The sequence below is a fragment of the Pseudonaja textilis genome, chromosome 1, assembly GCF_049901715.1.
Source record: "Pseudonaja textilis isolate UNSWEBS1 chromosome 1, rPseTex1.2, whole genome shotgun sequence".
Lineage (NCBI taxonomy): Eukaryota > Metazoa > Chordata > Lepidosauria > Squamata > Elapidae > Pseudonaja > Pseudonaja textilis.
Window position 1 is genome coordinate 328,578,506 of NC_141990.1, and position 27,246 is coordinate 328,605,751.

General features: G+C 44.1%; 2 protein-coding genes and 1 long non-coding RNA gene across 3 annotated transcripts in view; all 3 read right to left on the bottom strand.

Annotated features, from left to right (window-relative positions):
* The window catches only part of REXO1 (RNA exonuclease 1 homolog), a 37,186-nt gene extending 34,922 nt beyond the window's left edge, over positions 1 to 2,264 (bottom strand). The window contains exon 1 of the mRNA XM_026698954.2: positions 1,950 to 2,264. Within this exon, the coding sequence (XP_026554739.1) occupies positions 1,950 to 2,127 (178 nt within the window). The 5' untranslated portion in view covers positions 2,128 to 2,264. The remainder of the gene's footprint in view (positions 1 to 1,949) is intronic.
* Positions 2,265 to 4,288: 2,024 nt separating this feature from the next.
* On the bottom strand, positions 4,289 to 25,658 carry KLF16 (KLF transcription factor 16). Its single transcript, XM_026698956.2, has 2 exons — positions 25,080 to 25,658; positions 4,289 to 9,030 (listed from the first exon to the last, which is right to left on the bottom strand). The coding sequence occupies exons 1-2, from the start codon at positions 25,465 to 25,467 to the stop codon at positions 8,732 to 8,734; spliced, it is 687 nt and encodes a 228-aa protein (XP_026554741.1). The 5' UTR covers positions 25,468 to 25,658; the 3' UTR covers positions 4,289 to 8,731.
* LOC148128400 (uncharacterized) overlaps positions 4,289 to 27,246 on the bottom strand; it is a 271,264-nt gene continuing 248,306 nt past the window's right edge. The window contains exon 2 of the long non-coding RNA XR_015741328.1: positions 4,289 to 6,747. This is a non-coding gene — a long non-coding RNA (uncharacterized LOC148128400). The remainder of the gene's footprint in view (positions 6,748 to 27,246) is intronic.

A 27,246-nucleotide genomic window follows, 5' to 3' on the forward strand; every position in this document is an offset into this window, starting at 1 on the left:
TAAAATGGAGTGCAACTCACTTAACTATCTTGCTTAGCAGTGGAGATTTTGGACTCAGTTGTAGTCATAAATCAAGGATTACCTGTATAATCTCGCAGGAAGAATCTTATAGCCAGATTACATCTGCATAGTTTGAAGAAACAAACATGATATACACTCTACTCTGCCCATAACTATTACCTACGAAGTTCTTTCCCCACCAATTTAATTTTAAAAACTGTTTAAAATAAAACCAAAGGTGTAAGGAATATCTTATCAATTCATCTTCTTGGAAACTGGTGTTTGGTAACTGGCCACGTATAACACAGCAGCAATTTCATGGAAAAAAACAAGCCTCTGTGGCAGCCATCTAGCAAGCAAGCTGGCAACTTCTTTTAGACTATAATAGAGCTGGAAGGGACCTTGGAGGTCTTCTAGTCCAGCCCCCTCCTCAAGCATTTCAGATAAGTGACTGTCTAGTCCAGGGCTGTCAAACTCCCGGCCTGGATGCATCACACACTGCCCACAGCCACGCCTGGTTTAAGTGAAGGGGAAAAACATCCCGACATGTAACAAGATGGCACCGTGACATGTGACACCCCTGGTCTAGTCTCTTCTTAAAAACCTCCAGTGATAGAATGCCCATGATTTTTGAAGGCAAGTCGTTCCACTGGTTAATTGTCTAGTAAGGAAATTCCTGCTTAGTTCTAGGTTGCTTCTCCCCTTGATTAGTTTCCAACCATTGTTTCTTGTCCTCTGGTGCTTTGGAGCATAATGTCACCCCCTCTTCTTTGTGGCAGCCCCTCAAATACTGGAAGACTGCTACCACCCCTAATTCTTCTGTTCTCTAGACCAGGGGTTTCCAACCTTAGCAACTTTAAGCCTGATGGACTTCAACTCCCAGAATTCCCCAGCCAGGTTTGCTGGCTGAGGAATTCTGGGACTTGGAAGTCCTCCAGGCTTAAAGTTGCCAAGGTTTGAGACCCCTGCTCTAGACTAGCCAAATTTTCAAAATCTTGCACGATCACTGGCTTAAACCGAAGCAGGCCAGGGAAGGAGAGTGGCCTTTTTTTTACTTTTGCCCATCTGCATCAGGCAACACGCAGCCAGGGGACGAACCTTTCCCCAAATGCAGAGAGGCTTCCTTTAAATTTACCAGGCCATTCCCAAAGCTAACTGTACAAATGACCACGCCCACATTTCGTGACACCGGATTCCTACATATTAGGGCCTTGCTAGGAAACAGCCTGGTACAAACAAAGCAACCGAGGATCCAGAAGGCGCCGGTGACAGGCGGCAAGCGACACACACACAAACACACACACCAGGACAACCTTTTTTTAAAAAAGAAAAACCCTCTTGAATTGGTTACAATAACTTACGAACGTACACATTATTATTTTTCTTCTTCTTCCCGCAGATGCGATATGGGAGTTAGGGAGGAGGAGGAGGAAGAGGAGAAGGCGTAATTCCCCTGGGGGAGGCTTCGTTCCGCCCACCCCCGTTCAGGAGAGCTGCTCCACGCGTGTCAATGGCTGCTCCCGACTACCTCCCCCCCCCAATGGGGTATGATCGACTTTGCTCCGGGGGGGGGGGGGAAAAAGGAAGGCTCTCCGTTGCTTTCCTCCCATCCCAAGCCCTCTCGGGAAATTCCCTCACACCCTTAACAGGGCTTCTTCTCCTTCTCCAGATCAGGGAGAGGAAGAAGCCTCGCCTCAGGGATACCCACCGACCGCAGCCCATCCCACGAAACAGGGTGGGGTTCTAAAGCCGGCGGTTACTGTAACAGAGAGAACAGGGGATTTCTTTAATGTAAGAAAAGCCAGTCACGTCCATGCCGCCTTTATCCCACGCGAGACAGGGACGCCGACGCTTTTCGTCCCCTTCTCCCGAGTTCAAAAGCGCTACGGAGCACGGATAGTAGGGCCTTTTCCGCGGTTGGACGGGAGGTCACCACGCTGTCCGATTACCTCCGACTGTGGCGGGGCGCCTGCTGGGACCAGACAGAGCCAAAAGGCGTCGAGGCGGTATAGGGCCATCGGTGGTGTGTTGGGCCCCGGGCGGGTGTCTGAAGTGACAGTAGGGCCTCCCGCAGGCCTGCCCGTAGGGACATTCGATGCCGCGGAAGAAGCCGCTCGAGCAGAGCATCCCGGCGTTGCATGAGGAGAAGAAAAGCAGGTCGCGGAATACCCCAACCGTCGCTTCTCCTCAGCTGATTTTTCGCAGCTTCAGGCTGCGGCCATCTTCCTTTCGGGCAAGAAAGTATCGTTCCAAAGTTATTGGCGCATGCGCAGAGTCAGATCGACGAAAGAAGCCAGCCCTGCCGTCTCCACTAAGGGCAAGACGTAGGGAGAAAGGAACAAGGTAGCCATCTTACTTAAAGGAAAAGAAGCCAAGTCCCAAAAGCGCATGATCTGCGAAGACGTCGGCTGTGACTTTATGGGCAGAGGTCAAAGGTGTGCGCCACTGGATAGACGCTGAAAGTTTCGCCGCCATCTTAGTTAAGGACAACAGAAGGAATGCGCGTTCGCCATTGGATAAAATAGGGCAGGTCCCTTCCGGGTTTCGCATGGCAACACAGCTGGCTTGCTTTAAGATGGCCATGAAGGTGCCTGCTCAAAAATGTCTGTAGTGTAGACTATAAAAAGAAATGCATTGATATACAGATTTTAGAATAAAGCAAGAAGTCAAAATTTAGCACCTTTCCTTATAGTCAAGACAAAAGGCCCAAATAATAAAGTTGGCAAAGCTGAATTTGAACTTCCATCGCTGCATCCTTAGATAAATGCCGGCTTGGGAATTCTGAGAGTTTACGTCTTAAAATTGCCATGGTTGTGCATTGTTAAATGGGATTTTTCCCCAGGAGAAACTTGGCCCAGGAGACAGTCCAACTCACAAGCAATTAGGAAAGTAGATAGATGCTGTTAAGCATATAAGGAAGATATGGAAATTGGATTCATTTGATCCTTACAACTGGTAGCAAAAGCTGAAAGCCCACTGAGAACATCAAGATTGATTTTCCTGTTTTTATTATTGCAAAAGGAACATCTAACAGGAACCCCCTTGCAGTATTACATGTACAGTCTGCTGAAATTGAATGGGCAATTTACATAGAATGTGGATTTAAATACGCATTTTCATGCAATATGCTGAGCTGTGATGTAGTTTGCTTTGTATGTGGATAGTGTTCTGTGCAGCTTCAATTATTATTTAGCTGCAAGTTGTGTAAAACCATCAATCTTAGGACAGTTATTTAAAAATAATTATTGTAAAAAAGGGTTATATTTTGTTATATTCTCCAGTGAGCTAAAGGAGACAAATCGATCAATTTGCTTCCGTTAGCTCACTGGAGAATCTTACAAAATATAATTTATATACAGGTTATGTTCAAAAAAGATATATGCAGCAATATATGATGCATATTACATTAAAGACAAAGCTTTGACCACATAGTTGTGGCTGCCACCTTGACTTTTCTGACCACCTTGTAGACATTTCCTACTTACATGAGAATCGTCGTCTTTTTTCCCCCCAGGAATTTTGTCCAATGAAACCTATGCCCAGGATAACAAGATTTAAAGACTACTACTGTAGATAACCACAGAGGCTGCAGCTGTGATTCGAACTGCTTTTTCTAGATCTGGCATATTCGATTGTTCAGATACAGCTTCTTGGATTATTCAACATGGAAATGCCAATGGGATTGTTACTTTTGAATTCTAGGATATGATCCCGATGTATCTAGAAGACACCAGATTAGAAAAAGTTGAGACATGCCAATTCTGATAGGTAACTTGGGCTCTTTAAAATGATGCTCATTGGCCCATTTTAGTAAATAATAAAATAACAACTAGAAGTGAGTTTTTGGTAAAGTGCCCCTTGCCTTATAAGCAAAAAAAAAAAAACCCTACAACTACCTCTATGATTTGAAAATTTTCATTTTAATGTTTCGATGTAATGTATTTATTATTAGCAATCCCCTAGGATTGAGGCAGTGAATAGATTCACATATAAAACTCCCCCTTTTTTTACAACCCTATAATCCCTTAATTCAGCGCAGAGTTGGGGTGACTGGGTGGAACTGAGCGTTTATTGGCCGGATGCCCTTCCTGATGCCTACATGGAGTTCACAGCAGCAATTTTCTCTACATCCTGAGAAACATCTGCTGCTACCTAGGACTGAATTCTCAGCTTCCAAGTGGGAGGAGAGCATCTTCACAAATTAGGCTACCACATCAACTCAGCAAATAAGTCACATATATTATCTCTTCAAACACACAAGCATGTTAAATCTCTTCTCACACACAGGTTAAAGTTTTTGTTCATTTTATTTAAAAATAGAACAGAGAAAATACACGCAAAGATGGTGCACCAAATTTCAGTGCTTATTATTAAAAATACAGATTTGGAGAAAATGAAAATAACTCCTTCTCAACTCAAACACAGCACACAACAGCATGCAACAGATACACTGATCAAAATACAGAGATGGGTTTTAAAGCAGAGGGTCCACTACAGCATAAATGTGTACATAATCATGTAAAATAAATGCATCTGAAAAACGGTTTTCATCACTTTCCATTAGCAATCACCATAGAGGTTCTGGGATTGTAAACCTTTAAAAATCATGGCATTCTGGCAGAGGTGGGGGTTCTTGGCAAGAAGTTTATTTCCTACATATATTATTTTCCCTCTTCCTGTAGCCAGTGTCTTGGCAGAGGAGACTATCAATTATAAATGCATGGGGGAAAGAATGAAGTGGGGTCTCTTTTGTTCTAATAAAAAAATACTGTAGCATCTCCACCAAAATCAGAATTCTCCTCTAAAACTTTGGAAGTGCAACATGATTTGATTTCTTCCTACAAAAATACCCATGTTCCAGCAATAAGCGCAAGCTTTCATTATTATTTCAAAAGAAAGAAAATATACTGTACTTTCCTTTAATAAAATACCAGTCTGATTACATATTGTAAAAGAGGAAGGTTGGATCCTTTTTAAATATATCAATTTCTCTATCTATAAAACAAAAAAATCAATTGCCTATGGACATGTATGGGATAAGGTATTTACTCCACTTCACTCCTGGAGCACATCAGAAATCTATATAGGCACCCAAAACTTCTAGAGCAGAAGTTATTCAAGCAAAAGACGACATTAATCTCATTTTTATTTTCCTACAGTACCAGGACACAAAAACAATGGTTTTAAAAAGTTATGCAAATGCATATTCTTCTTCAATAATAGGAAAGCCTTCCTTATGTCAAGAGCAATCTGGAACCAATTATCAAACACATTGGTGAACTCTATGCTGGATATCCAGATTGCTTTCATTTGGTTTCCTGCAATGGACAGTTGGATTAACTTCATTGGCTACAGTGCCTCTTTCCAATACTATAAATTCTGCCATTGCTTTTGACCACTGGAAATCTATAAGGCCTAGGATCAATGGGGCCCTGAGTTCAAATAAATAAGGGGGGGGGGGGCAGTGCATCCTGGAATCAGTCCAGGGAACAGCATTTGAAGACACAAGATTTAATGCTCCTCCAGGTGGATTCCTATTTCAAGTTGAAGCGGCTGAATGTTATTTCCTAGGCTACTTTGTATACATTCTTCTCTCCCCAGTTACCATTTCACTTACCTCAACTGCTTTGTTACCCCAATCTGTCTCAATCCAACAATTCTCAACCACTTCCTCCCTTCCTAGACTGAGAAGTTTAGAAGCTGGAGTCCAACCCAAGTGAAAGATTGCTACCAAGCAAATCTGGCTGAGGAATTCTGGGATTTGAAGTCCACAAGTCTTAAAGTGCCCAAGGTTGGAGACCCCTGGCCTAAGTTACAAGTAGTCCTCAACTTACAACCATTTCTCTAGTAACTGTTTAAGTTTACAATTGTATTGAAAAAAATGGCTTATGATCGGTCCTTACAATTATAATCACTGCAGCATTCCAGGCGGTCATGTAATCACCATCTGGGTGCTTGGCAATTGGCTTGAATTTATGAGCATTGCAGCATCCCTGGGTCATGTGATCCTCATTTGCCACCTTCCTAGCTGGGTTCTGATGAGCAAAGTCAATGGGGAAGCCAGCAGGCATGCTCACAAGGGACCATGTGGTGTCTAGCTGAACCCAGTGATTCTCTTAATAACCATGGCCCCCCAAAATGGTAAAGTGTCCGTTTAAAGGGCGCCTCACTTAAATGTCCACACCACTCAACGAAGAATTATCCCGTTCCAATTGTGGTTGTAAGTGGAGGCCTACCTGAACAGTACAGTCCTTGACTTACAACCACAATTCAGCCCAAAATTTATGTTGCTAAATGAGGCGATTCTTAAGTGAATTTTGGTCCATTTTACCACCTTTCTCACCACCGTTGTTAAGTGAATCGTTGCAGTTGTTAAATTAGTAACACAACTGTTAATTGAATCTGGCTTCCCCATTGATTTTAGTTGTCAGAAGGTCGCAACAGGGAGACCCCATGACCCTGGGACTCTGCAACCGTCATAAATATGATTTCAGTTGCCAAGCATCTGAATTTTGATCACATAACCATGGGGATGCTGCAACAGTTGTCAGTGGGGAAAAACGGTCACAAGCCGCTTCTCTCAGGGTTGTTTTAACTTTGAACAGTCACTAAATGAACCGTTGTTAAGTCGAGAACTCCCTGTACTGCCAAGGATAAGACCTGTTAATATGGCAACATCTCTTCCCTTCTGCTTCCCAGTTCCTTCTATTGCTATCCCTTGAAATAGCTAAATCAGGGGTCTCCAAGCTTGGCAACTTTAAGCCTGGCAAGACTTCAACTCCCAGAATTCCCCAGCCAGCAAAGCTAAATGTTACTTCTCCCCATATCTCATTATTCTATTCCTTATTTGCAAGGCAGAGAATGGTGACTGCATGGCTTGTTCTCAAAATGCAAGTGCCAAGACAGCCTTGTCTGCATAAATGGATTTACGTTTTCAAGAAGCAGCAGAGCACCGAAGCAAATCAAAGATGCTTTTATATAAGAGCCAATTCTCACCAAGTCAAAAGCAGATAGCCTGATTCTGGAACAGCAGCTTCACACCAGCTACGCCTTACGGGTGCCAGAAGCCGCCAGAAAAATCAACCCTGATTTCACAATACATCTACTTTGCATTTAATACAGAGCCATCGCTGAAATTCTTTCATAATGGCTGCATTCCATTTTTTTCCCACCGTAAATCTGGAGCTTTGTGTCCTCGAATGCCTGCTCAGGCCTGCTTCCTGCCTAGCATTGTTGAGACACCTGACAGCTTGCAAAGAACCATCATCACCCAAAGCATCAAAGCTTCCATTTTTAAACAAGGAACACACACACACACACACACACACACACACACACACACGCTTGCCTGGTGTACAGCTGTGCAGAGCAGTTGCCACAGCCCCATGAAAGTGAGAAAAAGTGCTTTTAGGTGTCCTGAGTCGTACTAAAAATCCCATTCTTTTTTTCAGCTTTAATTCATCCATGTGCCAACCAGTCATACAATAAAACTTTACCACTGGTCTCCTACATTCTATCGTAAAAGGAATAAATACATATTTTATAAAAACCATAAACACATACACACGCTCACACCCTGAAACAGATACACCCGTAGAAACAGGTCCTCATCTTTTTTTTTTTTTTTAACCTTACGTAAAGTTGACCTGGGAGAAAAAAAATATATATTTACATACAATATCAGGTCAAAAAGTTAGTTACCGACACCCAATTTCCCTCTGGGGGAAAAAAAACAATCACCTCCCACTTTTGCTGCAGTTCTAGTGTCAAAGGGCCTATGTCAACCTGAACATTTCCCCCCAAAATAGTTTGCAAACGATCAATTTAGGATGGGGAGATGGAAAGCCATGATTTCGTACGGTTTGTCGTTAGCCTTGATAGCTAAAGAGGGATCCTCCTTATTCAGAGGCAAGTTAATTCTGATTATCAAATGCAAAGAGGCCAAAGGCATAGAGAAGAGTTCCCACCAGGCTCTCTTTCTAAATACGAAGAGTCAATAGTTTCTTCTTTACCAATAGGTTGGCCAAAAAGAGAGGCTTAAAGCTAAGTGAAACTTGAACAAAGTACTTTCTTTTCCTGAGGGCTACAATGAACGAGGAAATCAGCATTCTCATTATAATAGGGAAGAGTTGGGCTGAACAGTTCCAACAATATCAAACATAGACCTTGGAATAAAGCAGAGGTGTCCAATCTGGGCAATTTTAAGACCTGTGGACTTCAACTCCCAGAATTCTCCAGGCTGAAGAAACTGAACTACGGGTCTTAAAAGTTGCCAAGGTTGCACACCCCTGGAATAAAGTCTCTTTGCAGCTGGGAAACCGAGGCAAAGTGATGGCGGGACTATCTCTTTGACCAAGGGCTAGGAAATCATCGGTTAGCCCCTGACTGAGAGCCACATGGGGGCCTTTTTTTCCAAAGGAACATCAACAAAGTTTAATCACGTCTGCTCGACTGGTTTCCACAAATCCTGCCACCCTCAGCCTGGGTGGAATGGGAATGTGCATAGAGGCTACAGCTTGGAAGCAAGCAGGGAGAGGGATTGGTACAGTAATCAAAATGCCCACCAAGCACAAGAAGGAGCTTTTTTTTCTGAAATAAGGCATATTAAACTATAACCGGAAGTGATGGGAAAACCAAGTTTCTGAATCAAAAAAATGCCTCTGAAATTGTACCCGATCTCTCCCTAGAGGCCAGGTCTGGGAAGGACAAAAAATAAGGTGGCATGCCCCCTTTAAGGGGCGGGGCTGTCAGAGGCGGGGCTGCCAGGGGCGGGGCTTCCGGCCAAGCTGCTGCCAGCTGAGTCAGTAGGAGAGGCTCTGTAGCAGTCAGATCGTCGGACCATGCCAGGCTGGAAAGCTGGGTGGCGGCGGGCATGCTTGGTCAGGTGGTCGCTCCGCATAAATCGCTTCTCGCAGAGTGGGCAGGCAAAGCGCTTCTCGCCGGTATGGGTGCGGAAGTGGCGGGCTAACTCATCAGAGCGTGCAAATCTCTTCTGGCAGCCAGCCCAACTGCATGGGAATGGACGCTCACCTGCAAGGAGAAAAGAAGGCGGGAAGAGGGGGAGGGAGAGAGATGGTTATTTTGGTCACTCTCAGGAGCTGGTGGTAATAGAGCCTCCATATGCAGAAGCAATCTATCTCCGAAGACCCAATTTTTAAATAGGCAACAGTCCCCGATGCCTCTGCCTAGCTGTGGCTGGAAACAAGACACTAGAAGAAACCCCCTAAGGTAATAATGCTTAACAAGTTAAATGGAAGCATCATCCCGAAGGCGAATAATTATAATACAATCCAAACAGAAATCCTAAATGACAATGAAAAGCTTCAGTTAATAAGTTTGCTGCCACATAAGCCCTTAATTCTTTATTTCCTCTTCATCCTAATAGAACCCAGAGGAATTTACAGGGAGGGAAGCAAATTAAACATCCCAAGCAGGAATTACAAACTTCACTTTAAAAAATCACTTTAAAAAACCAATATCAGCACAGAGAGTCCTGGTCACTTAGTGATCATCTGAAGTTCCAACGGACCGACCTGGGTAGTATTTACAACCCAAATTCAAAATCCCAAGAGATGCACCTACATTCCCTGTCAGTCATGTGACTATACTTTGGGGCTTTGGCAAAAGAGCCTCTTTATTATTTATCTATCTATTTGTTTGTTTGTTTGTTTGTATTCTGCCTTTAATGCTTTCACAAACAATTTAAGGAAGTGAATAGATCCAACATACAATCCTCCTCCCTTTTTCCCCTCAACAGCAGCCCTCTGAGGTGAGTTGGCCTGAGAGTGACTGGCCTAATACGGCTGCTTCTAGTATCCATCCTATAGTGGCATGATTGTGTTTTATGATGGTTTTGCCAAAAAGCAACATTTATGTCTTCAGTTTTCAGCAAAACCATGCCCTAGCAAACCACTGGATTGCTTAGCAACCATAGATTCGCTTAACCAGAACTGCAAAAAGGTCATAAAATCTGGTTGGTCACATGACAGACCTGCTTAATGACTGTCATGTGTTACTGTTGAGATGGGCCGGCTTCATTATAGTCGTTAACATGAGTATTATCTGTATCAAGAAAGCTTATTAAAGAACTTATGCCCTGAAGTACCGTGTTTCACCAACAATATGGCCTCCCCCAATAGGAAGTCCCAGCATGTTTTATAGGCATAAAATAAAATTAAGTCCCTCACCCCAAATTAAGGCCTATATTAAACATGCGAAATGGGAGGGAATGGCGGGGGGGGGGGAGCTTGCCGTTAGGAAGTACTTTTGTGGGATACTCGGATATGGTGCTGCCTGCATTGACCTCGGCGTTGGTGGGACACTTCGTATGGGAGACCTTCCGCCACCATTGCTTTCCCTTCTCCCTGTGCTGCCAGGACATTTAGAGCAATGCCGTGGCGTTTGGCGCAGCCACGCAGTGTTTGGCTCAGCCATGCAGCATTTGGCACAGCCACACGTGGCCAGTCAGGGCTCCTCCCTGCAACAGAGACAGGCAGAGACACTCGGCTTCAGGAGCTCCTGTCACCGCCTTCCCGGACATCGTTCGAAGGCAAAGCCCATTCTTTTAAAAACGACGCCCTACTACCGGTACGACAAAGCCTCCCCTGCCCGAGAGGGCAGCCCAACCCCATGTGGGGAGGCGAATCTTCCGGGGCTGCAACGCAGGATCGGCCTACCCCGGGAGAAGCGCCCAGCCGCCATCCCTGCCTGGCGATGGGCAGAGCGTGAAGAGCTTCACCTGGGGTACCCAGTGCGGCTGACAGGTGGGCCCTCCTGCGCAGTTGGGCTCGAGGGACTTGGGAAGGAAGCCAAGCTCAGGTCGGCCCGGCTCTTTTGCTTGGCAGGCGGGCGCACACCCCCAGCTTACTTTCCTGGCTCTGCCCAGCCCACCCAGTTCTGGCGCAGCCCTGGCGGGATGAGTGGAGGGCCCAGCGGGGAGGCGCTTGCTGCCTTGGCAAGAGCTCTGCCGCCAGGCAGGAGGGCCCACCTGTCAGCTGCGCTGGGCTCCCCAGGCGAAGCTCTTCGCGCTCTGCCCGGCGCCAGGCAGGGATGGTGGCTGGGCGCTTCTCCCGAGGTGGGCCGATCCTGCGTTGCGGCCCCAGGAGATTTGCCTCCCTACATGGGGTTGGGCTGCCCTCTCGGGCAGGGGAGACTTTGTCGTACCGGTAGTAGGGCATCATTTTTAAAAGAATGGGCTTTGCTTTCGAACGATGGGAAGGCGGTGACAGGAGTGCCTGAAGCCGGGTGTCTCTGCTGGGCTCCAGTTGAAGGGAGAAGCCCTAGCTGGCCCCGTGTGGCTGCACCAAATGCCGCGTGGCTGCGCCAAACGCCGCGGTGTTGCTCTAAACGCAGCAGCACAGGGAGAAGGGAAAGCAATGGTGGCGGAAGGTCTCCCGATATGAAGTGCCCCAACGCTGAGGTCAACATCCAAGCCATTGCTGCCCGCCCGAGGATGCAAGGGGGAGGGAATTAAGTCACCCCCAAAAAGATGGCCTAGCTGTTTTTTCGGGGGTTAAAAAAAAAAAAAAGGCTCGGCCTTATTTAGTGAGAAACACGGTAGTTGGCTGAACATTTATTTGTTTATTTATTGATTTGATTTGTCAATCGCTTACAAGATAATAGGTATTAGTAAGAGTACAGGAAATAGGTATGAATGGGGACAATAGGACAGGGACGGTAGGCACCATTGTGCACTTATGTACGTCATGGGGGACTTTGAAGAAAGATGATTAGGGGTGAGGATGAAAGGACAGTTCTGTAACTGAGATGCTGTCACTCAGAACAGCCTTTCTCAAATTTGGCAACTTGGGGATGATTGGACTTCAACTTCTAGAATTCCCCAGCCTGCACCTTCAATTCTGGGAGTTGAAGTCCACTCACCTTACGGTTCCTAAGGTTGAGAAACACTGGTTTCAAGAATCAAGTCAGCACAGGCATAAGTTCACAGAAAAGTTTGGGGCCTCAAGAGAGATTCCACACCAGGGGTGTCAAACTCGCCGCCCACGGGCAGATGCAACACGCACTGGCCACGCCCACCCCCGGTTTAGCGAAGGGAGAAAAATTTGTGACATGTCATGTGGCTACATGTCATCATGAGTTTGACACCCCTGTTCTACACTGTGAGATGCAAGTCTGACATCAGAAAAACGGCAAAATTGCGAGATAGCAAGCAGTCACAATTAAAAGATGAAATTTTCCTTTCTTCAGGGCACAGAAGTATATTGAACTTTTCAGACGATACAGAACAATATCGGAGAACTTTGCCACAACTTAAATGCTTTGAATTTTGTGTCCTAGCTGCAATATTACTCCTTTTCACATACATGTAGTCCTCAACTTATGACCACAATTTTGATCACAATTTCCACTGCTAAGCAAGGTAGTTTGAAGTGAATTGCACCCAATTTTATGACTTTTTAGCCACAGTTGTTCAGTTAATCACTGCAGTTCAGTGAATTAGCCACTTGTGAAGAGATTCAGCTTTCCCCCGTTGCCTTTGTTTGTTGGAAGCCAGTTGAGAAGACTGAAATGACCCCAGGATGTTGCAACCATTTTATATACATGTCCGTTGCCAAGCTCTCAAATTTTGATCCTGTTCTGTGAGGATGCTGCAATGGTCATAAAAACAAGGACTAGTTGTAACTCACTTTTTTCAGTGCTGTTGTAACTTTGAAAGGACCTGTTGTAACTCAAGGATTCATTGTAATGGGGAGAAACAGTTTTATTTAAATGCCTAGATCCCTTTCTAACATGCTTGCACCGGTCCTTCATTATTATCACTACAGCACATCACTGTTCCAATAATAACCTGCAAATCAGCATTAATTTATCTAAGTCTCGGTTTGCCCTCCTTTGGATCTCTGGAGGAATCCAGGATAAAAAAGAAAAGTGTCCAATTATCCAAGGCACAGCTTTATTACTGTTCCTGTTACGGTATTAACATGATTAAAAGGCAAGCTGGCAGTAACTCAGCACAACCTTCCACTGGCCCCTAATCTTAGCCCTTTAAAAGAAGAGGTTCTTTGAGCCCTAACGCATTTCAGTGGAGCTTATTCCTATATATTGTAAGCTTTGTATCACACTTTTCTTTGTACAATTCAAGGCAGTGTAGCTAATGGTCTCGTCTTCTATTTCTCTAAACAGTGTTTTTCAACCTTTGCAATTTAAGATGTATGGACTCCCAGAATTCTCCAACTGGCTAGGGAATTCTGGGCACTGAAGCCCACATGTGTTAGGATTGCTGAGATTGAGAAACATGGCTCTAAAACAACAACCCTATGAAGTGTGTTTTGAAAAATGGAGAATCTTTCAAATCTGCTCCTCACTGTTAGCTTCACAGCGTTACCATGTCTTAATAATGTACTAACATCTAAATAAATACCTTTCTGATGAGTAGTGCTGAGTGTGTATGCTTAAAAGTTTGCATTTTTCCTTAAGGTCTTTTTGTTATTAATTAAAAAACAATAAAAAATTTAAATTGTATGTATGTATGTCTGTGTGTATGTAAAAGTTTCTTCGCTATAGTGATTAAGGCACCGACCTAGGAACAGGAGACGGTGGGTTCTAGTCCTGCTTGAATGCTAGCTAGGTGACTTTTGGCAAATCACCAGGAGATGGTGAGTTCTAGTCCTGCCATAGGTTCTAAAACTACGAGTACTAAAACCGCCTATATGACTTTAGGCCAATTACTAGGAGACTGTGAGTTCTAGTCCCATGTCAGGCATGAAAAGCCAGCTGGGTGTAAAAGCCAGATGCTGTAAAATCTCCAGTCAGAGGTGTATTTTCCGGTTCTCCGAACTACTCAAAATTTCTGCTACCGGTTCCCCAGAACTGGACAATACCTGCTGAATACCACTTCTGCTCTCAGCCCAACTAACCTCACAGGTTTGTTGTATGGAAAATAGGATGAATAAGGAATATTAAGTATGTTTGCCATCTCAAGTTACTTAAAAAGTAATAAAGATGGGATAAAAATCTAGTAAACAACAAATTAATACAAGTGTGGTCCCTTTAGTTGTTTGGTTTTGCAGACAGGTCCTCAGATGTGAGTTACCAGAAGCAGCAGGTGATGGATCTTTTCTGATCATTTTCTGACCATTTTTTGAGCAGTAAACATTAAAGACCACTGAAGCAAAGGCTACACGTGAGAATTGCAATATATTTCATTTCTCAATCCCAGAAATCTGGTTCTTAAGGAAAGAGATTGCTGTTTTTCATTTGTAAGTGCCCATGACCAGGATACAATGGATGAATTGCAAAAGGAACTTGAGATAATTAGAAGAAACTTGCTAAAAAGACAGGACAAAAATAGAGAATATAGTGAATACAAGGAGTAACGTACAGGAGGTCCCCAATCTCCAGGCCGCAGCCTGTTCGGAACCAGTCTCCACAGGGAGCAGGTGAGCATGTGCATGCAAAGCTCTTCATGCGAGCAGCAGCCGCTTGCATTCATGCGCAAATCTCCCCTCACGCGAGCAGGCTGCCATCTTGCGCTCCCCTCACACGAATAGCAGCTGCTTGGCCTTGCATGCGAAGCTCCCCTCACACAAATAGAGCTGTGTGCACACGCAAACACTTGCCTACCACTCACAATTTGATAATAATTGATAATAAGAAAGAACTGGAGAAGATAACAAAACAGAAAGACCTGCAAATAGAAGTAGAAAGACAGTGGCAAAAGAAACCAAAGGTGGTACCAACGGTCATAGGCACGGCTTGGGTGCAATCCCAAAACAACTGGAGCACCACTTGAACATCATCGGCATTGACAAAACCACCATCAATTACAAAAGGCATCTTTACTCAAGAATAGCTTACATTCTGCCACAATGTCTTTAATAGCATCAAACATCTCCACTTGCCTATCGCATGTCCTTGCGAAGGCCTCATTAGGTGGACAAATCCAGTCTTAACATCTGGCTAGCTGTATGACGAACCGTAATAAATCTTTTTAAAGTTGTAAGCAAAATTTGACATGGGGCCATGGATCCCTTAACTTCATACATATATACTCTTGTCATTTTAGGCTTTTAATAAAATCTTGGGGGGCAGGGAGCAGGTGGACGGGTCTTGAACTTCATAGATAAATGAAATAAAATTGCATCTGGCTTCTTTCATTATGTCCACATGGTTGTCTTCAGGGATTAGTATCATCCACAACAGTGTCTTGGCTGATGCCGCCTAGTCTTCCATTTCTGGTTTCCCTTCTTCAATGAGATACCCGAAATATTTTTAAAGGTTTCCTTCTACTGTATATGGTTGGTTCAGTTTGGAAGACATTGATGGCAGCTTTGCTAGATACACAACCTTTCTGGTTTGGCAGCCACCTGTCTGAAATGATATAGGATTTTCTGCTTGAGTAGTGGGTTGGACTAGAAGACCTCCAAGTTCCCTTCCATCTCTGATATGTTCAAGGAGTGAAATTCACAGTGGATTTTAAATGTCTAGGGATCCATACTGGTAGAGAAGTTTGCACAAAAATTCATGGGCCACAGCCCCAGAGGCAAACGGGTACCTGGAGTACTGGCTATGATTATGATGGCAGTGATGCTAAATTTTCTTCTTCCTCCAAACCAGGGGTGTGATCTACGGACCCTTTATGACCTTGGCTCAGGAATTCTGGGAGTTGAAGTTCACAGGTCATAAGAGGGGCATAGTTCTCCACCCCTGCTCTAAATCAACTTTAGGCTCCAAAGGTAAGAGACTAAATGCCTACTTATAGGGAGTTTCCTTCCAGAGATAAATATTTGTTTTTATTGCCACTGGAGGGAGAGGGACAAAAAAAGGAAAATTATTTATGATGCTAATCAACAGAAACAGAACGATTATTTATAACCCAAATAACTAAAGTGCTCCCACACTGAGACAGCTGTATCATAATCCCAAAAGCTATCAAATCAAGCTACCATTTTCATTAAGATGTTCTGCCATGTTATCAGGCACGTAGTGGGCTCCAAATTCTTATGTTATCATAAGAATTCAGTAGCATATTCATACCGACATCATTATTCCCAACATTATTATATGTACCAAAGACAAGAAGGCAGTCTTGAAAATCACAATATGGTTAAGAATGTAGATCATGCTTGCAGTGAATCAACAATACATGTTGCCATGCATACTGGAAACGGCACTGAACTAAGTGAAAATGGTTTCTATTATAATGGCAGAAATCTGAACTTTGAAAGAAGAAAACAGCCTTGAGTGGTGTTTTTTAATGGAATAATAAAATGAAAGCATATAGGTTTGAATAATTATTATCTAAGAATATGGAGCAAATACAGGTAGTCCTCAAATTACGACTACAATTGAGCCCAAAATGTATGTTGTTAAGCAAGAAATTTGTTAAGTGAGTTTTGCCCCATTTTACCACTTTTCTTAACAAATTTGTTAAGTGAATCACTACAGTTATTTAATTAGTAATACAATTATAAAGTGAATCTGGTTTCCCCATTGAATTTGCTTGTCAGTTGTCACAAAAGGTGATCACATGACCCAGGGACACTGCAACCGTCATAAATGTGGCTCAGTAGCCAAGCATCTGAATTTTGATCACGTGTCCAAGGGTTTGCTGGAACAGTCATAAGAGTGAAAAATGATCATAAGTCACTTTTTCAGGGCCATTGTAACTTCGAATGGTCACTAAACGAACTGCTGTAAGTAGAGGATCATTGTTGACATCCAGCTTTCTATAGAAGAGAAACAGCAGATGAAGAACTATGGTTAACATATGAGGATTTATTAATACAAGATAAGGAAGAAATTAAGATAAAAATAAAAGAACTATTAGAAACAAGATGGACACTCTTCAATGGTTTTCCTACAATCAGTTGTAATAATATGTGGCAGACTTTCGGAGACAGGAAGAGAAGCTGCTTAGAGAACAGTGAGATAAGAGATGGAATAGCCCATGGCTGTATAATGGGTGGAAAAAGAATTAAGAAGAAACTTGCCCTAGTTTCTCAGGCTGCAAAGGAGATGGGAAAGATATGTACCTTCAGACTTAAAAGATTCTATTAATGTAGCCTTGCAATAAAGCAGAATTAGCTCATCTGGTCATGTTTAGTCTACCTGGTAAGGCTGACATCAAATGAAGGAGAGATTTATTAGTTACCTTATGGTAGGATGGTCAGCAAACAAATTTAATAAAATAAATAAAAATAAACAGCCCTTAAACTTTGCTGAATATCTGTAGAGATTCTCAGTCATCCAGGTCATGGTTGTCCCAAAGGTGCTTTTTTAGGAAATGACTGGACTTTCTTGTTTTTAGTTTTTGAAGACATTTCACTTCTCATCTAAGAAGCTTCTTCAGCTGTGACAGGACAGTGGGGAATGGAAGGATTGGAAGAATAAAGAAGAATCTCGATGAATGAGAATCTCTATAGACTTTTAACTACACAATTTGGGATGAACACCCTTTGAATGGTGTGGGAGTAGGAATGGATTTCCAGAGGGAAAATGGCAGACTACAGGAACCAAGAGCTCTACTCAGGTGACCCTGAGGACACAGATAAACCTCCGAGTGCTTCAAGGACCCTCTAAAAGGATGCTTATGACCAGCTGTCTGCAAGGAATATAAATCTTTCCATTCCTCACCATCCTGTCTGAGCTGAAGAAGCTTCTTGAATGAGAAGCAAAATGTCTTCAACAGAAAAAAACAAGAAAGTCCAATTGAAAAAGCACCTTTGGGACTCAGCTGAAGACACTCGAAAACCAAGACACAAGTTCAGAGAACGAACCTTCACCCTCATCCTACACCCAAGCTACAGATATTCATCACTATTGCAAAAGGAAATATTATGGATAAAGGGAAAATCAGACTTGAGAACAAAAGAACTGAATCTGAAATAGAATTATGTACGAACGATGATTATATAATAGCCAACGTACAAACTGTCACTAAGATTTGAACAGATGAAAGGCTGTATGGTGAAATGGGCTACAAATTTTGGTTCAATACAAACATGGATCTGTGGCAAAAACTGTGGGGAACTAGGATTACATTTTTGTTGTGCTGTAATTTAAAAGAGAACTTTTATAAAATGATGTACCAAGGCTATGCAATACAGTGGTGCCCAAATAGTTGGGGGCTACTGTATTACCTAGCATTGGTACATCATTTTTAAAAAGTTCTTTTTAAATTATAGCACAAATATATTCATAAATGTACTGGTACCATAGAGAAAGTCCATGGATCAGAGGGGGCATGGTTTTGCATGCTGCCTGCATCCGGTGGATGGGGCTTCGCTTGTTTGCATGGACCAGTTGCTGGCATTCCATGGGCTGGTGGTGGTCCATGGACCCGGGGTTGGGACCCGATGTAATATCTGGGGATTTGGGGAGTTGAAGTCCAAACATCTTAGTCACCAAGGTTGAGAAAGACTGTGTAAACCACTGAAAAATGGAAACTCCTGACTTCAAGATATCCAAGGAGAAGACAGGAAGCCCTCCCTGGAAGATTTAGCAGATTGTGTAACTGGTTATTATTCCTTTCAGATTCGTTAAGTAGTGGTAGTCAATAGTCAAACCTAAGAAAAATAGGGGGTAGCTTGAAACACTGTGCTTGTTAAAGGTTTAATGTTAGCTTTTAATGAAAGATTTGATGGGCACCAAAAGCAGTGACATAAAGAGAACATAAAGAGACACAGCTCCCTTTAATTATGCTTGTGGGAGGTTTTGCAGGGGGGTCCCTATGGGAGAAGGCTGGCCTCAAACAGCAGATGGTGGATCTTATGTGACTAGACAGGACTTTTTTAAAAAAAATTTGAGCACCAAAAGGAAAAAAAGAAAAGAAAGACAGAGCAATGGAGAAGGATGATCAGAATAAAAGGAAAAGAAGCATCTGCTAATGTGGAAATGCAATGCAAGTAAATTTTTCTCAGTGAAAAAGATGGGTTCCTAAATAAGGAGATCTCTACATAGAATTCCTTTGATTACATGCCTTAGTTTTAATTTTCAAAAAGCAGTTCCTGGCTTCCATTTGCGTACTTATTTATTTTATTTATTTAATAAATTAATATGCCCTCCATCCATCAAAGTGACTCTTCCTAGCTTTGAGGATTTTTTTTTCTCATTTTTTTTTTCTTAAACTTTTAACAATTTAACAGTTGTTTGTATTTGATGGTCCTTGTGCTTCAAGGGGGAAAAAAGGCAAAGAAAGTTCATCCAAGCTGGGCCTACGCTATGCAGGAATGGGAGTTCTTCGTCCTCTCGTTTATTTATTTTAGATTTTTTTAGCCAGCCTTTATTATTTTTATAAATAACTCAAGGCAACAAACGTGCAAAATACTCCTTCCTTCTCCTATTTTCCTCATAGCAACCCTGTGAGGTGACATGGGTTGAGTGAATGATTGGTCTAAAGTCACCAGCTAGCTTTCATGCCTAAGGTGGAACTAGAACTCACAGTCTCCTGGTGTTTGGCCCAAACTGTCTTTTATGCCTAAGACTGGACTAAAACTTGCTATTTTCTCTCTGTAGAGATTTTCAGACATCCAGATCATGGTTGTCCCAAAGGTGCTTTTTTCAGAAGGCAACTGGACTCCCTTGTTTTTTCTTTTGAAGACATTTCGCCTCTCATCCAAGGAGCTTCTTCTGACAGGATATTAGGGATTCCCCACTATCTTGTCAGAGCTGAAGAAGCTTCTTGGATGAGAAGTGAAACATCTTTGAAAGAAAAAACAAGGGAGTCCAGTTGCCTCCTGAAAAAAGGACCTTTGGGATTGCTATCTTCTGATTTCCATCTTGATGCCTTAGCCATTTCCATCTTGGTGCCTTAGCCATTACACCAAACTGGCTTTATACCAATGGTGTCTCCTGGCTTACCTCGTGAACATGGCTGCAACATCAGAAGTTGCCTACAATACAATCCTAGTTGGGTTTGATTTGCCAAAGGGTCAACACCAATTGTCACCATTAATCTAGTCAGTCAGTTTGCCTTGCCTTAATATAAATGAATAAGTGGCAATTGGAGAAACCGTGCATTGAATAAAAATTCAAGCTCTCAGATATGGAGAACGGTTTATTGACCCATCCAGTAAACATCTGACACTTTTTAGGCATAGCAGGTAGCAGTTAAGTCTTCAATTTACAACCATTTGAGATTACCATGGCACTGAAAAAAGTGACTTGTCCTCATATTTACAACTGTTGCAGCACCCCATGGTCATTTGATCAAAATTCAGGTGCTTGGTAACTACTGTAGCATGTATTCACAATGGTTGCAGATTCCCAGTGTCAAGTTATCACTATTTGCAACCCAGCTTTCGACAAAGTGAAGCTGGATTTGCTTAACAACTACATGATTCGCTTAACAATTGAAGCGATCCAGTTAACAACTGTGGCAAATAAGATCATAAAATAGATGTTACTCATTTAACAACTGTCTTGCTTAGCAATGGAAATTCTGGTCCTAATTGTGGTCATAGGTTAAGGACTACCCCAGAGGTGGTATTCAGCAGGTTCTGACCAGTTCTCGAGAACTGGTAGCGGAAATTCTGAGTAGTTTGGAGAACTGGCTAATACCATCTCTGACTGGAGATTTTACAGTATCCTTCCTCTGCCATGCCCACAGAACTGATAGTAAAAAATTTTGAATCCCACCCCTGGTCTACCCATATCTAAATAGATGTATGGAGAAATCTTTAAAGATTAAAGATGTGTGATGTTGAAGGATGTAACAAAACTCTGGAATTTGACTGTAAGAAATAAGGATTTACCACACATGGGTGGAAGCTAAAAGAATAATGTTGAGAAATTGGGTATTTTCCAGTATTATTCCAGATGTTAAAGATTGGCTTTTGAAATATGTAATTTATCCATTCTGGAGAAAGGCAGCATTTTCCACTAATCAAAAGATTAAGCAAATTCTTCCATGGTTTAGACTTTAGGATAATTTTAAAGTAACATTTTGTTACTGATTACTATAATATTATGTGGTACTTGAGTAAACCAGTAACTGTAAGCTTAATATATAAGACACACCTTTTTTGTTTGTTTCTCTCTCGCTTTTCTTTTTCTGGTTTTATATTTGTAAAGGATTGCTTAACAAAACTTTGTTATTGTGGTGTAAACAGCTATTTTGCCTATATTTTATCCTCTTATAAAATAATGAATGAAAAGAAACCCTCCCAGATTATCATCAATCAGATAGAGATTTCCTAACACAAGGAAGGAAGCTGGGGAAACAAAAACGTGTTTTATAATGTAACACAATATGTGGAAAAAGTTGAAAAGTAGGATTGCAAGTTTTTGGGACGATTAAGAAAAAGACCAGCACCATGAAAATAAGTTAACCTTCATTTATTGTACAACCCACTGAAAGAAAATTGCTTTTTGAAGTTTTCTTTTGAAGGAGAAGAAAGAGGATTTTGGTGGATAGAGCATGAAAATTCTGCTTAACTTTACAGATGTAAAAAAAACTCTGTGGAAATCAATAGCAGAGGATGAAGGAAGAGCAAAGCAAAGCCCACATTTGGCCCCAATAGTTGTTTTTTTAATTATTTTTTCATTTGTTTGTTTCTATCCCACCCTTATTATTTTGTACAAATAACTCAAGGCCCTGAACATATCCAGCATACCTTTCTCATGCTATTTTCCCCAAAACAACAATGCTGTGAGGTGGGCTGGGCTGAAAGAGAGAGTATGAGAGTGACTGGCCCGAAGTCACCCAGCCACCTTTCATGGTTAAGGCAGGACTTGAACTCAGAGTCTCCTGCTTTCTAGCCTGGTGTCTTAACCACTAGATCAAACTGGCATTCTTTCAGTCCTGGAACTAAACCTCTATTTCTTACACATAGAAATCCACTTTTCCACTAAACTTTCTGCAACTCAGCAGTTTAATGTAAAGAAGGGAGGCCCCTTGCCTGGTCCTGATTGCTGTTATTAAATCACAGGGAGCACATTTTCTTCCTGCTCCTTGCCTTCTGCCCAAATTACATCTGCAAAGACCTCGTTTCAATCTCCAACCGAAGACAATTTCACTAGGGGACAAGATCAGTTTTAAATTTGAACAACAGGATATAGTTACAAAGACCAAAGTACCAGATGACTTCACAGCCTTCAATTATGTTACATGAGAACCAGCTTGAGGTAAGGATTGTGAGTTCTAGTCCTGTTTTAGGCATGAAAGCTGGCTGGGTGACTTTAAGCCCAGGCGACTGTGATTTGATTTGATTTTTTTATTTGAATCCTACCTTTATTATTTTTACAAATAACTGAAGGCAGCAAACATCCAACACATCTTCCTCCTCCTATTTGCCCTACAATAACAATCCTGTGAGGAGGGTTGGGCTGAGAGAGAATGACAGGCCGAAAGTCACCCAGCTGGCTTTTATGCCAAACATGACTCTCAGTGTCTCACTTTCTGGCCTGGTACCTTAACCATTACACCAAACTGGGTTTCTAGTTCTAGGCTTGCCTTAGCCATGAAAGTCTCCTGGGTAATCGAGCCAATTTGGATCAATTACCCAGGAGACTGAGTTCTAGTGCTGCCTTAGGCATGACAGCTGGCTGGGTACCTCAATCAATCTCTCTCAACCCAATCCATTTCATAGGTTTGTTGAGGGGAAAATAAGAGGAGGAATGAGTATTAAGTATGTTTGTTGCCTTGAGTTACTTCTAAAGCAATAAAGGTAGGATAATAATCAAATAAATGTAGGCATGACAGGCACACACATCTATGACTCTACTGCATGCCAGCAACCTTGAAACAGCTGGAATAATATATTTTTGCTGGCTTTACTGCTCACTGCAAGCTTCAGAGGATTTGACTTTCTCCACTTAACATTCTTCCATTTATACCCAGTACTCTACTGCCCAGGGTCTTTATGTCTCCACAGTACTGTCCTTTGGCTTTCTTCTAAAAGTTAGGGGGAAAAAATCCTGTCCAAATCTTTGCACGAGGAACAGGTCTGTACAAGTGGCAGGCTGCTGCAAGACCCTGTATGCTTAACAGCTTGTAAATGTATTCATGTGCCAGCTTCAGCAAGTTCAGAGAAACCACCAACTTTAAACACGATAGCATCTGGGCAAAGAAAGCCTCTCCCACACTGGTTTTTTTTTTTTTTAAATCAAGCTTTTATGCCTTTGCCTACACAATCCTGCCAGCTGCTTAACCCAGCTATCCGCCCACCAGAGGATTAAGGGCACCAAACATACTTGACACAAAACAAGCAGCCGAGGTTTCTCCTGGCACATTAAAAGGATCCCTGCTATCAAAATTCATCCTTTCCCTCCCCCCCACCCCATCTCCTTTTACACCCACAGATGGATAAACACTGCCCACATTAGAAATATAGGAAGATCACAGCGAGGCATCTTGGGAGTTGTAGTTGCAGAGTGGCAAACAGGGCCAGGTTGGGAAGAATGGCCCTAGAGAGTCCTCCTTTAAACCCACCCCATTAGTGAAGGGTCTCACCAGCCAGCTTGCCTCCTGCACAACTCCAGAAGTGTGGTGGGGAGACAAAGCAGTAAATAGTAGCCTCTCATGAACTCACTCAGGCCACAGGCATTTAACACTTCTGCACTGTACCAGGTTTTGGAAGGTGTGATCCCTGAGAAATAAACCCCACCAAGTTAGCATCCTCTACAAGATGGCATCAATTCATTTGCTGGCCCTCCCACCGCCCCCTGCAAAAGTAGGGCAACTTTGAGCAAGGTCTTCTGAAGGTCATCAGTGGATTTCCACCTTGAGGGGTAGTTTGAACCAACTCCTCTTCCCAGCCCCAAATCCACACTTCAGGTTACAGTGGGCCTTTATTCAGGGCCCGGCTTAGCCAAGATGGATGTTTTTCTTGGGAGTGAGTTGCCAAGAACACCGCAAAGAGGTGGCTCCAAATAATAATCTAGCTGGCAGATCGCTTGCTCTTCTTGGCACAATTGCAACTCTTTTTATGCTTTTTATCTGCTCCCTTTTACGATCTGCTTTGCGCTGGCATCGGCAAGGCAGAGGCGCGATCCTTTGGCAGACACACCCACGCGGCTTCTTGCGCTCGCGCTTTGCTCCACCCACCCCGGCTGCAGCGACAATTGCACCACCTTTTGTGACCCTCTTAAATTGGGAGGTGGGGAAGCCGTGCAGGGAGAAGAGGCTCTGGATCCACGGGGAACAATCCAGAGCTAGATCTCCCTCCCCGCCCCGGGATTAAATTCCAACGGGGAGGCCCCCATTCCATCAGGCCACCCCGGATGGCCACTCCTCCTTCTCTTTCTCTCTCCGACCGTCCGGCGTAGGCAGCAGAGACCAGGCTCTGCCAACAAGAGTGGGCGAGATTTGAGCAGCCATCTCCAAGGGAACCTTTCCGAAGAGGCGGGGGCTCTAAGCCAGCCAGAAAGACCCTCCCCGTTTCCTTGCCGGGAAGCGGGGCGCACCAGGAAGGCAGAGTATGCAATTGGAAGCGCCCTAGTAAAAGCAACACCTCCAGGGCGCGCCTGTAATTCCTTCTAGGGTAGCCTGCTTTGGAACGCAGAGGCTCTACTGCGCCATCGGCAGCGCCATCACCTGCGAGCGCCCTCCGGCTAAAGACCCGCGCCGATCAGGAGGGGGCGGCCAAAGTCTCCCCTGCCTCCCTCCTCCCAATCCACTTTCGCTTTCGAGCTGCCCGGCCAAGCACGTGGGGCCAGCAAGGATCCCCATGGGGCGGGGGACGGCATCTTTCTTTCCTTGCCGGGGGTGGGAGGGGGAAGAGGAATCAAGAGAGGGTTGGGAGGCGAAAGCTTGTAGGTCCCCGTCCTCCCCGCCACGTCCCCCGAGCTTGAGAAGCAAGGGTGGTTAGGCAAGCGACCAGCCCTGCGAAACGCTTCCCTCCCGGACCGAGAGGAAATCCGTGCGCCAAAGCCGAGAGAGGCGCGGTCACCACGTGGGTGGAGACCGAGCGGGGAGGGGGTGAGGAAGCGGGAATGGGGGGGTGGGGTGGCCGCGAGGGCTCGAAGGATGAGGACTGAGAGGCGTTGGGTGGGGGGGGGGAAGCGGTCCTGGAGGACTTCAAGGTACCCCCGTCGGGGGGTCTCCACCGGGAGCAACAGGGGAGGGACGCCGGATCCAATCCCGGGCACGGTTTGGCTTGGCTAGGTTAGGCTCTTACCGGTGTGCGTCCTGAGATGCGCCTTCAGATGCGAGGATTTGCCGTAGACCTTAATGCAGCCTTGGAAAGGGCACTGGTGCCTTTTGGCCGGGGAGATGGCCGAGAGGCTGGCGGGGCTGTCAGCGCCGGCTCTTCGGGGAAGCTCCCCCGCCTGCGGCAGGACCGGGACGCCGCTTCGCAGCTCGCTCCCTCCGGGCGATGAGGAGCAGCTCCCGCTGCTGTCCGAAAGCGCAGAGCCCGGGCGGCCCGGGTGACAGGCGCTGGGGAGGGAAGGGGGACGCCCTCCTCGCTCTTCTTTGACGCTGATGAGGCCGGAGGCCGGGTGGATCAAGGCCCCGCTGGAGATGGACATCAGGCACTCGGCGGCCAGATAATCCAAGCCTGACATGACGCGTCTCCAGAAGCGGGGAAGACGTCGTCGGGAGGCGCCTCTTTGGAAAAAACGGCTCCGGCCGGCTTCCCAAACCAAGATCGGACGCCCGGCCTCCCGATACCGCGGCTGGCTACACGGACGCGACTGCCTCGCCCTGGCGCAACGTGGAGACGGAAGGAAGGGTGGGGGAAAGAGAGACGCCTGCCTGGTCTCCGCCCAGCCGAGGAGCGTCAGGTTGGAGGGCAGCCGAGGCTGTGACCCTCCTCCCCGCCGAGTCTCCACCTTCCTGAGCGGGGGGGAAGAGCCGAGCGGGTGGCTTCGGGGGAGGAGAACGTCGGTTTAAGGCTGCTCAGCCTGGGCTGCAAACATTAAAAAATAAAAATAAAAAATCCGGACGAGCGCAGGAGGGCGCTGGAGATGCGCTCTGGGGTTGCTTGGTGGAAGCGAAAATCCCCATTCAAGGTTGTTATATTTTCCTAATTGGCTAAAATAATTCCTCTTTAAGGCTTGCAGGTGGTCTTCAAAATTGGAATGGTGGCGTCACGAAATTATAATACAATGGAGCTGGAAGGGACCCTGGAGGTCTTCTAGTCCAGCCCCCTGCTCAAGCAGGAGAATGTTTGCAATTGTAAATGCTTTAGTGAATAATTTGGTTGGATTGCAAAGGGACACGTGTCATAGAATTTATTTATTAAATTTGTTTGCTGCCTATCGACGTGGGGTTATCAAAAAGTGAGTTGGAAGGTACTCCAGAGATCATCTGGGAGAGAGAAATGAATTAGAAATGAATTGTCGTACAATAGTGTTTTTCACCTTGGAAACTTTAAAGATGGGTGGACTTTTAACTCCCAGAATTCCCTAGCAAGAGTGCCGGCTAGGGACTTCTGCAAGTTGAAGTTCACCCATCTTAAAGTTGCCAGGGTTGAAAAATATTGCATTGCCTACAGGATTATCTCTATTTAATAGAATCAGGCAATATTAATTGCAATTCTAACCATGTTGTTGTAGCTGGGTGTTCATCTGCGATGTGGCTGTTTTATTTTGAAGTAAGATGCTTACAGAAGATGGAAAGGTTGAATTCCTTTCTGAGAAAACAAGGTGTGTATTGTAAGTAATGAAATAAGAGCACAATCCCACTTTGCATATCTCTGGAACAAGAGAACTCAGTAACACCCATTCATTTGTGGACTCTGAGAATGATTTCTCTGGGTTATTTATTTACTTAAAATATGTATATGGCCACCCAACTCAAATCAAACCGATCTTGAGCAGCTTACAAGACACATCTAACAAAAGATAAGGAATCAAATATAAAACCACAATACAAAAACCTCCACAATAGTGAAAGAATTGAAACTAATCTGGCTGTGGTGCAGAAAATAGGAGGAGAAAGGAGTACAGATCACCCTCAAGTTACAACCACAATTGAGCCCAACATGTCTGTTGCTAAGTAAGACAGTTTTTAAGTGAATTTTGTCCCATTTTACATCCTGTTTTGCCACAGATGTTAAGTTAATCACTGCAGCTGTTCTTAGTAACATGGTAGGTTCCCCATTGATGTTGTTTTTCAGATCATAAAAAATGTTCCTGGGACTCAGCAACCATCATAAATACATGCCCACTGCCAAGCGTCCAAATTTGGGTCACGTGATCTAGGGACGCTGCAAATGTCGTAAGTGTGGAAAATGGTCATAAGTCACTTTTTTCAGTGCAGTAGTAACTTAACAGTCACTAAAGGAATAGTTGTAAGACAAGGACTACCTGTATTAGGTATGTTTGCCGTCTTCTTGTTTA

Excerpts from the sequence above, each read along its gene's own strand:
- KLF16 (XM_026698956.2), bottom strand. The coding sequence starts at position 25,467 with ATGTCAGGCTTGGATTATCTGGCCGCCGAGTGCCTGATGTCCATCTCC. Across the intron at positions 9,031-25,079 it reads GCATCTCAGGACGCACACCG|GTGAGCGTCCATTCCCATGC; the intron begins GTAAGAGCCTAA and ends TTCTCCTTGCAG.